This window comes from Hipposideros armiger, unplaced genomic scaffold, assembly GCF_001890085.2.
Source record: "Hipposideros armiger isolate ML-2016 unplaced genomic scaffold, ASM189008v1 scaffold_91, whole genome shotgun sequence".
NCBI lineage: Eukaryota > Metazoa > Chordata > Mammalia > Chiroptera > Hipposideridae > Hipposideros > Hipposideros armiger.
This window is the reverse complement of record NW_017731441.1, coordinates 3,579,521-3,590,668: the sequence shown is the minus strand read 5'-3', so window position 1 is coordinate 3,590,668 and position 11,148 is coordinate 3,579,521. Positions and strand designations below refer to the sequence as shown.

General features: G+C 46.4%; 1 protein-coding gene across 5 annotated transcripts in view; it reads right to left on the bottom strand.

The window, feature by feature from the left end:
* TFDP1 (transcription factor Dp-1) overlaps positions 1–11,148 on the bottom strand; it is a 52,342-nt gene that overhangs the window by 18,336 nt on the left and 22,858 nt on the right. For all 5 annotated transcript variants that reach the window (XM_019644825.1, XM_019644829.1, XM_019644828.1 and 2 more), the window contains exons 3-6: positions 8,863–8,969; positions 4,345–4,510; positions 3,794–3,937; positions 3,158–3,226 (exon numbers count right to left, since the gene is read on the bottom strand). In XM_019644825.1, coding sequence (XP_019500370.1) covers positions 3,158–3,226; positions 3,794–3,937; positions 4,345–4,510; positions 8,863–8,885 — 402 coding nt within the window. In that variant the 5' untranslated portion in view covers positions 8,886–8,969. The remainder of the gene's footprint in view (positions 1–3,157; positions 3,227–3,793; positions 3,938–4,344; positions 4,511–8,862; positions 8,970–11,148) is intronic.

Sequence of the window (11,148 nt, the reverse complement as noted above, 5' to 3'; positions counted from 1 at the left end):
AACAAAATGTTTTCAAATGTAACTTTATGAGAGAATTCCTTTCTTGGCTAGAAAATGAGTTAAGAATATATATGGTCTGAATTTCTATATTAAAAGAAAAAGAATTTTAAAAACATTATATAAACGTATTTTTATAATTAGTATTCATATTTTGTTAATATCTATAGGTTTCAGGATATCTTCAATTATGAAAATATATGATTTAGTGTTTTCTTAAAAACGATTTCAACTAAACATTTAAAATTTTTCAGAACCTAATGTTTTAAGAGTTACTATTTTGTTCACCAGAACAAATTTTTCTTTTTTGCTAACATGGCCCAAACAGCCACCAGCACATGACCTCCTTGCATGCAGCGTTCATGGTTTTGCCAAGGTGCTGCCCACAGGGGTGTCGGTGGGCAGTGGAACAGCCTTCCCAGTTCTTAATCAAGGAGGAGCTTCCTTCCTGGGCCATCACGGCGGCCACACCCATCCCACACAGACATGCCAATCATGGCTGAGCCATGTAAACTTGGGGAAAACGGGCTCCTCCGTGGATCCAAGCTGAGGTGTGCCATGGCCCGAGGGCTGCCCTCTGACAGTATCAGCTCCAGGTCTGCCCAAAACCCGCATCTCAAGCTACTTCCACAGCGCTTCTCTGCAGAGCAGCCCTTGAGCTCCTCGGCCAGCGTGTAATTGAAGAACCATCACCTCGTGCCCAGGCGCAAGCTTTACAGGGCAGGACGCCACTCCCGTGCTTTAAGCGTCCTTGGGGTTAAAGCGGAGAACAGGAGGAGAGAACAAGCCGATGCGTCTGCCCCACGTGCCCCAGGAAGGCGCTGGAGGGCGAAGCAGGAGTCCTCCCACTCCCTTCCACAACTGGGCTCCCCCCCAACCGCTGCAGGAGGACCAGTTTGAACTTACCCACCACGCATGCATGCGAGCGCGCGTGCGTGCGTGCGTACATTTGGGATGGAGCTGTTACCAAGACAGGTTTACGTCAGCAATCAATCAATCAACAGGTGTTAGAGTTCCCCGTCCAAAACGTGCCAGGTAACAAAAGGTGGCATTAGAAACTGACAGGAATGGCCCAGCTAAAAAAACCGAAGTTACACAATGGCACAGAGAGGATTACCATGTCTCACAGCATTATGTGCATGGACACCGGGTGTAGAAAAGTGTTCCCAAAATAATAAGTACTTAAACATACATTGACATGTACCCATAGTGACCACTGTATTCTTTTCTCAGTTGAGCACGTATTACTTGTATAATAAATCAGAACTCTTCCATCTGAAAAGGCAACAAGCATGAAACAAGCAGACAGAAACATAGATAAATTACAGAAAAAAAGGACACTTGAGCTGTGGCGGCAGGCCGGGTCTGACAGAGGATAGGCAGGAAGCAGTCAGGAAGGGGTGTGGGCGCCTGTGTGGTAGGGGAAGGTGGCCTGAGCCCCTCAGCTGTCTGGCTGGAAGAGAAGAAAAAGAAGACCCAAGGAGGAACTGTGAGAACAAAGTTGAGAAGATGGGCCAGGCCGGGAACTCGTCCAGGACAAGGTGCAGGGGGCAGGGCCTTCAGGGAGGGGCAAGGCACCCTGAACACACTGCTCCCAGCAGTGCGAGGCCACAGCAGCGAAGAGAGGAAGAGGAAGACCAATCAGGACATGTGAAATCGAAAACACTGACAACACCAAACATAGGTGAGATGTGGAGTGGCTGGATGCGAAATGGTGCAGCCACACACATTTTCCATGTGACCTAGTTTTCTACTCCTTAAGTGACTGCCCAAAGCATGAAAACAAATGTGCTAGCAAAGGCTCCTACAGCATTACAGCCCTGAGCAAGCAATCGGAAGCAACCCAGATGGCTGCCACAACTAAAACTGCACACAGAATCTACTATCTAAAACCCTGCATCGGGGCTCTTGTCTTCAGGGACTATAGATGCAAAGGCTGTAGGTTCAGTTCATTTTTCTGGGGGAAATAGAACTTTTTGAGTCTCGAAGGGTGTGACTGTCAACTTGATTTGTCAGACCTATCAGCCCCACCATATCACACAGGTCGATTCCTTGAAACAAACCTCCTTCATATGCATGGCATGCTTTCCACCAGCTCTGCCTCTCTGGAAAGCCCTGGAAGACAACGGGGGCCCAGAAATGCAGCAACAAGGAAAAAGTGACGTTAAGCGGTCAGGAGCAGGGTGGTGCCAGGAGGCCAAGACTGGGAGCAGAGTTAGGACGAGAACCCCATTGGGGCGACAGGGGCAGAGTCCACAGCAGGACCCAGGTGTGAGGCAGTGAGTCGATGCCAGAACCCCAGCAGACGAGGCAGGAACTGGATGCTGCATCTGGCCTTGGCTCAGGATGTCACAGCTTCTCATCTGAGGGCAGCAAGGGTCCAACGAAGCAGCGATACTCAGGTGGTGCTGCTCCAGATACTCAGGTCTGCTCCCGGATTCCTGACAGGTGGGCCTGAGAGTGACAGTAAATTGGCCCCGCAGGTACAGGGTGCAGGGCAGAAAGCAAAGCCAGTCCCTGGTCCTTCAATGCCCCCAGCCTCTATGCTGGCCTGGGCCTCAGTCTCTTCCTCATGACCATCCCACCCTTACTTACTACCTGAACCTCCGCAGTGAGAACCAGCTCCTGTTCCTTTCGTCGCGCCAGAGGCTGACTCTCCAGGACATGCTGCTGACCACGCCCTTGGGCTCCCAAACAGCTTGTGCAAAAGGGTCTGGGCCTTNGTCTAACTTTTTCACGCAGCCTTTTCAGCACTTCCAAATAGTCAACTTGGTTAACTGTTTGTCCAATTGCTACAAACTCATAATGAATAATCCCTCTGATATTAAAAGAAGTTAGCGACAGCACTGCAACAAGTTCGTGAACTTAATTGTCCCACCGCCTACTCACACGTGCCCATACATGTGCTCTCATATGCTCACACACACGCGGACATGCTCACACACTCTCTCTGTGTGAAATCCACAGCCATGAGATTTCATGTCAACAGCACAGGGTGAGCTCAGTGAATATGCATGAAGTTCACATTCAAAATCTCCAAGTAGAGATTTTATTTACCACACAGGAATATAATGAACTGTGAGATACTGCTGTTGAGGGAAAACTACCTTAGTGGAAGAAATAAAAATTACCTTGCCTCCAAAGATAAGTATTTCATTACCTGTAGAATAAGTTCTTGAAGTTGAGACTGTTTCTGTTTTATTCTTTCAAGTCTTCTTTGTCTCTCTACCTTCAAGAATAAACCAGAATTCAAGAAATCATCACAATTTGTTGAACATATTTTAAAACCCCTATCAACACAATATCACCTAAGGAGGTTCTTGACAAAAATGTCTGTCCTGAACCTCATGGTGGGAAAACACCAATCTAGAACATGGCACATGCTACAAGACACAGACGAGTGTTCTTCAATCTCAAAACTACATCTTCTGTCTTCTCTCGTTTTCTGGATATGGCTATATTTTGTAAAAGTCCCACAGGTTAGGATTTGGAATTTCTGTACACTAACTGTTCGGCTTCAACTGAGCTGACCCCCTCCCCACCCGCAGTGAGTATCTGCACAGCCCAGGCCGGCAGGATGGACAGTGCACCAACGTCAGATGGGAAGCGACAGGCCCGATCAGAGACTTCGGGACACAGGGACACACTTGTCTACCTGGTCCAGGCCAGGCACAGACAGCACAAGACCCTTATAACAGGAGCCAGTGCTGCAGACAACAAAAACACCTACTTTAAAAAGACTGCTCCGGGGTGAATCTACGTGGACCTAACGGAACATAAAAGCTTAGCGGTGTACCTCTAAATTCTGACATTCCTGAGCCGAGTTGGTGGGCAGACCGATCCACTTGATCTCCTTCTTCTCCTTAGAGATGATGTTCATGGCCATCAGCACATTTAAGGCATCATAGACTCGCCGTCTTATGTTCTTCTGGTCATAAGCCTGAGGAAGCCGGAGCGGGAGTTTTCAAAAGATCCTTGACGAATTGGAGATCAATGTCTAAACATTGCACCCTGAACATACTCAAGGAAGTGCCCCGTCCGCTCACTTCATGTGGTCTAAAGCCATCCCAGCAGCTGCTAGCATCACTCCTAACACATCCTCATAGAACCGGCCTGTGCTAGTGATGCAGGACAGGCCTGGCAAGAGGGCATTTCTGTAGGGGGAGGTTGCCCAACAGGCAGAGCCAGAGCGCAGGCACAAACATTTGGGGATGATGGCGAATCGTACCCACAAATGGGTTGGGAAAAAATTCCTTTGTACTCTCCTTAGAACTTCTGTTTGAAGTTGTTTCACATAAAAACAGAGCGGACTGTGCAATGCCAGTGCATCATGCGGTACATACTTACGGATTCGTTTGGTAAGATGTGATTATCGGCAGCACTGAACTCTGCAACAAGCTCGTCAGCCACCTCATTATAGGATGTGGTTCCCTTCCTCTGCACTTTCTCACAGACCTTCATGGAGAAGTGCCTCAGGCCCTTACCGTTCTTCTCTCCTTTCCTGTTGCGTTTCCTTCAAAAATACAAAGGGAGAGTAATGCCCTTAGCATTCTTAGAGCCTGCCTTGAATTCAGACACACATTAACCTAAAAGGGCCATCAAGCTACACAAGGGCCTTGGGTCCCGCTGGTACTGGGGCTCACGCGAGCGGACCACAGGGGAAACTGGCTCCCTCTCTGCAGAGCACTCAGTACAGCAACGGGTGTCCAATGTCTTTCTTTCTTTAAAGGCCAGACCTCAGATCTGTGCCTTTAACTCTCAGGAAAAACTGGGCTGACATCCAAAAGGATGGGACCCAGTACGTTATCTGATGAGTATCAATACACTCAACGCTGCTTCTTAAAAAGATGTCAACCAGCATCAGGAACTATGGAAGTTTTACTGCAAATTTAGGACTTTTTAGGGCAAATGTGAGCAGGCTAACAGAACAGGTCTTCAAGGTAACTTTCTTGCTATTAATGTAAAGTCAGGAAGATTCCCTCCTTCCCTATCCAGCCTTCTCCAAGCTGCCCGGCGCTGAGACCCAGNGAGACTAAATCGAGGGGCTGCAGAGCAGTCAGATCACGCCCAGGAGGGACACGAAGTATTTTAAACGGCGCAGTAGAATCAAGAAACTATTATTTTCCAATCTCTCCAATCCAACTCCTTGGCTTATAATTAAACTCAGTAGGATTTAAGCACATATTGGTTTGTAAGAAAGGAAAAGGAGACAGCCAGTGTGTGGTCATAAAAGTAAGCTTAATTGGGAGTATCCAAACAATAGAGGAAGTAAAAATAAACACCAGAATGAAAGACTTCCATCATTTCTAAGGGATCCAAGTTTGTGGATTTCTTCATTATTATTTCTGCTTTATCACTTTATAATAGAAAATGTCATGCCTCAAATTTCTGAAAATTTTAAATGTCCAATTACACTGAAATTTTTCACTCAAGAAATCTGTGACTGGCAAAAAATAGTATTCACAAAATTTTTTAACTTGATAATTAAAAGTATGCATCAGTGGGCTCCCCATCCTTGAATAAGAGGGAAAAGAGGGAGGTATGGCAAAAGAGCAGGGCCCCACCGATGACATTCCAGAGCCAGAGAAACCTGAAGAGCCGGCATGGGCCCGAGACCCGGAGCCCTGGTCCCGAGGGGAGAGAGGCTGGTGTAGAGAGGAGACGAGATCAGCCAAAACCTGGACAGAATCCAGGCAGAGGGTAAGGGTGGCCGGCACGTGGCCATGTGCGTGAGGCTCTGCAGCAGGAGAGCCCCAAAGGCATCTGAAGGTTAAGTCCCAATGCAACAGAGTGGACGGGGTATGAGCCCATCAGCCATGACATCCTGGACGTGCTCAGTCACACGGAGATCTGGCTCCATGGGGGAGGAGTGTGGCTGGGTTCCTGTCCAGCATTCACCAGCAATGGATGGATGTGAAGGGGCTGGGACATAGCAGGAAAATGAAGTGGGAGACCAGCACTAGTTTCAGATTCCCCCAAACTTACAGTAGGCATCAAGACATCACTTATTAGAGCTTCACTATTAGAGTAAAAAGCTAATTTTATGTATGACAATCGTGAGAAAACCCAGAAATAAGGCCTCTAGGCTCCCAGCCTGGCTGCCACAGATAAAGCAGACATGAAGGCTGGAGACATGCAAAGCAACCTCATCCAGCCCTGCAAGCAAAATCTCCCTACGATGAAGCAGGCTCTCCCACAGGTCTTCTCTCAGCAGCATTATCACAAGCTGCACGAAAACAGGCCTGCATAAACTTGATATCAAAGCCCCACACCAACGCAGCTTTATAATCAGCCAAGCGTCACACATCAACATTTGAAAGGTGCATATCTTTTTAATGCAGCAATTCCACATCTACAACTTTATCTGAGGAAGTAACCAGCATGCTCAAATACATGTTCTCAGAGGTTTACCATATGTCACTTTTAGGAGGGAAACTGTGGGACCTCCTAGCAAGAAGTGGCTTTCATCAATCCTCCCCAAATTCCAATGATGCAGAGAAACATCGATCCCCAAAGAATCGTTAAAGACACACACACAGCTTACTGACGTGGAGACGCGTTCGCACGTGTGGTGTGCACTGCACCATGAGCCCTCAGATTGGAGTGTGTTTCTATTTGCTTTGGTGTGCCTGGCCACAGAGCGAACACCTGGGGAGCACACACCACCGCCCCGGCCCCGAGGTGGAAGAAATATAACTGACCTGTGTTTTCTTCTTTACACTTTTCTACATTTCCTGAATTTTTGCAAATAGTATGCGACTTACAAACCAAAATAAACTCAGCCACTGAAGAATATGTGCAGGTGGTCTGTCTGACTCAGTTCTGAGTGTTCAACTCCACCGTAGTCCATCTCGGGGGCTCCCGGGCAGGAGAGCTCCCGAAGTGGGGTTTCCACTGTTGACAATGGGCTTTCATATCAGAGCAATTCATACATACACCAAACTTAACATATAGATCAACAAACTCGTATTTCCAAAGTAGGCGCCCTTACCTTTTCCAGGACTAAGGTTCTGGTCTATGAAGACCTTTAGTTCCCCATTGGCTTCAATTAGACCAGCCTGCAGAAAGCAACAACAGTCACAATAAATACGACAGCTAACAGAGCGACAAAGCTGACGCTGTCAACACACCATCCTTGTCAGAGAGTGGTATAAAATAACACATTAAAAAGACGAACCAATCACCATTATGCAAATAACTACAGAACGCCATGGAGGGAAATGCCTAGGTCCTCCGTGCAGGGAGCCACGTTGGGCCACCTTAGCCCATGAGTTAGTTATTTGGCTGCGATCATCAGCATAAAAAAGGTCATTTGAACATTTCAGGTTTTAAAGCTTAGTCCTTGATGAAGTACTGCTTTTATTTATTAAATCAGCACATGTATTTTAAATGGTAATGTCTGGGGTTGGCAGAGGCAAGTGGACGTGAAAATTCATTCCACTATCTTGAAAACAAACTGGTGATTTGGCCTGAGAACAGAGCAAGGACCTTCGGGTTGGTCCGAGCCCCAGAACAAGAAAAAAAAAAGAAGTGCTTCTTTTCATTAACTGGGTTAGTCACTGAAAGTATTTCTGAAGCAAACCTTAACAGCTGCATGCAGCTTTGGTTCAAATTTCTTGCTGTAAAATGACTGATTGCAAACTGCCAAAGACAAATGGTCATGACCAAAATAATTTATCTAGGTTTCTTGATCTTAGATAAACAGCGTTTTACAAGTCCTTCCTGTAAGAAGCAAGGACCTTGGGAATAAGTGAGCGGTAGTAGCATGTGGTCAGCCAGGTGGAAGGGCGCCATGGCAAAGCAGAATCATTTCTGACAACTGAGCAGTAAAGATCTTATAGTGAAAAATACCACAGCANAAAATCTTCACATAATTTTCCCCCCACCTATTTATACTGGCAATAAAAACAGAACTGTTGCTATCATTAAGCTAAATTCTGCTATAATACACAGTACCTATAAAATAATGTGAATTAGAAATGAAAACATAAAATGGAATATTTAGCTTATATCAAAAAGACATTTATTGAAAAGCTATGATGTGCCAAATAGAGTCGACATACTATTTGAAAAATCAGTTATTCTACTAAGCAAATGTGGTCACGTTTTACTGAAAGGGGCTATGTGACGGGGAGCAATTGTACACCGGCCAGGGGGTGGTCACCTGGGATGTGAATAAGCTCAGGTGGGCAGTAATGCCCTTCTCTTCTCATGACCGCACTTGGCCTAGTAGCAATGACTTCAGCCTCACCAGAGTCACATCGGGAAGAGGTCTAGTAAACTGCACAGGTGGGAGCTGTTCAGTTGGCAGGGGGCAACACAGGATGGGGGAACCCACATGGCCCTCTCCTGGAGGACTGGCAGGGACAGGGATACGCCTGTCACCCAGCATACCCTGGAAGCCTGCAGAGTCCTAACCTAATGTGACCTGCCCATGGATACCGCCCTCCTTCCGCGGCAGGTAATGTCCACCCTATGAAGTGCGAAGGCCAAGGTGCAGCCACCCCCCACACAACTCCATGCCACTCTACCTGAGCTTTCCACGTCACACCTAAGAACCCCGTCAGGGCAGATTCAGGACCACGTGGAGCACACAATGACAGAGGAAGCTACCTGGCCTGGGTCGAGTCCCACCGCCCACCTGTACAGATGGGCCAGCCCAGCCACGGGAAGGATACACAAGCACTGGAAGGCCACCTGCACTCTAACCACATGTTCCCGCAGTGTCTGAGGAAGGTGAACGCCCAGCACTGAAAGCGTTCAACAGGAATCTGCAGAGGGCAAACCTCACACTCCAGCCTCTGAGCTGGAACCTAAGGGCCGCTCTCCCAAATCTGCAAGCCCACCCTGCCCGGAGCCCCTTACCACTTGCTGTGCAATGTTGACATTGGACTGTCCGAACGTTTTTGGCAAGAGCTGCTTCCCAAGCGTGTTTACTGCGGAGGGGTGAACAGCTACTAAGGACACAACACCTGTAACACAAGGACACAAGGTGAGCTCTTTCCTGAAAGTGACAACTTCAGGACAATGATGCTTCTAATTAGAAAGTCTTACTTTTCCCACTTTCGATCTATGGGTCAGTTATAAACACCTCTACTAAGTGTAATTCTCAGTTTAAGGGGGGCTGCATGGACAGGACTGCTTGCTCTCCCATACAATTAGCCCTTCTTTGGGGTGGAGGGCTCAGGTGGCCCCAGGCATACCACCAGCATGCCCCCAGATGCCTGTGTACCCATCGACAGAATGTTCTGGTGGGACTACAGGCTCTGGAGAAAACAGGCTCTACAAGGTTATAACTGTATGACAACTATAGACTAGAATGCTCTCAGGTGCAGGTGAGAACTACTTTGATTTCAGGGCTATCAACACATGAAGAAAGGGGAAACCCCTGTTCTGGTCATGCCTCCAAACCCCTCTGGCTTCCCTAACTACCGGCGAACTGCAAGGCAGGGGGTCTGTCCTCCTTGAGAGGTAGTGGTTCTGCGGCCAGGGGCCTCACACAGGGGGGCCATTTTCCTTCATTGCCACCCAGTTCAGCATCTCAATGACCGCCAACTAACCAGGCATCGTCTTCAATGGAGCCTGGTCTAAAGTTTCGTTTCTGAACCCTTTACAACACATGCATTTTAAAGAACAGACTTATTCAAAATTCAGTAAGCAATGAATTTGCTGCAACATCTGAACTAATGATTTTTCTAGAATAACCTAAATTAACCAAGACAGATATTCATCCTTCCATTCAACTGGCTAAATATTAATATTTAACCAACACCAACAGATATTTAAATTATTTTCTGTAAATAAGTTGATCTGCTTTGAGCTTTTTTCCTCTAAAAATAGAGCTCTGTCTCTTAACAAAAGCAAATATCTTTAAAATTGTTTTAGATACGTGAAAGATATTTCAAAATACAAATAAAGTTATTCTACTTTGCATTGAGATTTAAAATACACAGTTAGACAATATGTTACTTTTCAGATTCACATACAGATTAGTAACTAATAAATTTCCAGGAATATTGAATTGATTCATAAAAAAGACAACATTGTGGGTTGGTATTTTTTTTTTTGTAAATTTGCAAGTGATTCCTTAATTTTCAATGAATTTGATGAAAGAAAACAGACCTTCTTCAAGTTCAGAGCACGTAAAGCCATTGTCAACATCAGCAGTTTAGCCATGTCTTACGACATTGTATTTTAAAGCTTATTTTGTACGTCAAGTTTGTGGAAGTCAGCACGTCAGTAGACTGGACCAGGCGGTCATCTTCTATGACTAGACTTGCAGGTCCAGCCACAACATATGCCCATTACACAGGATAGCACAAGCCCCCTAGAACCACGGACATGTGTCTTCCTATAAAATAACACGTTCAGGGCCCCAATCTGGGACTCCCATTTTCTGCCCCAGCTGGGGGAGCGAGGCGGGCTCTGAGGGGCTCGGGGGCAATGGCAGAGCTTTGAGGCAGAAGTGGATTGGGGCCAGGGCCCCCTTTCTTCCATCTGCTTACCGACACCATCTGTCGTTCTCACCACAGTTTCTCGTTTGTGTTTTTATCGAGTGAGAAACTCTTCAAATACAAAGAATTACTCTGCAAACAGTGTTACTCCAGCACACTTAGAATTAACTAGTATTTCATTGTATTTGCTGAAGAGACCTGAACAGTAGAGTTAACCTTACGGCCCTCAAACCTGCCCTACCCTTTCCTCCACTGGGCCTCGCCTGCAACTACTACTGCTTGATGGATGCACTCAGTCCATTTTTCATACTTCTCCACCGCACATCTATGAGCCCAAGAACAATGTAAGTTTTGTCTGGTGGGTTTTTAAAATTTAGAAAATGGCATATATTGAACGAATTCTGCAACACTGTTTCCATTGGTTTTGAGACTTTTTCATAGAGATCTAGTTGATTTCCTTTAATGCTGTGCTCCTATTCTATTCTAATACAAATACGTAGATGTGATATGAAAACGCTCTCACTGTGTTACTGGAACGCTGCAGTTGACATGAAGGGCTGACTGAGTACAGGTTTCTCCCAGGATGTTTCTCTCATGCAGACATGCCAAAGGGCACCTGGATCCCACTGACCTTCTGTATTACAGGATTCACCACAGTATCTCCTCATGGCCATTCTTTGTGCACACATGCACACAC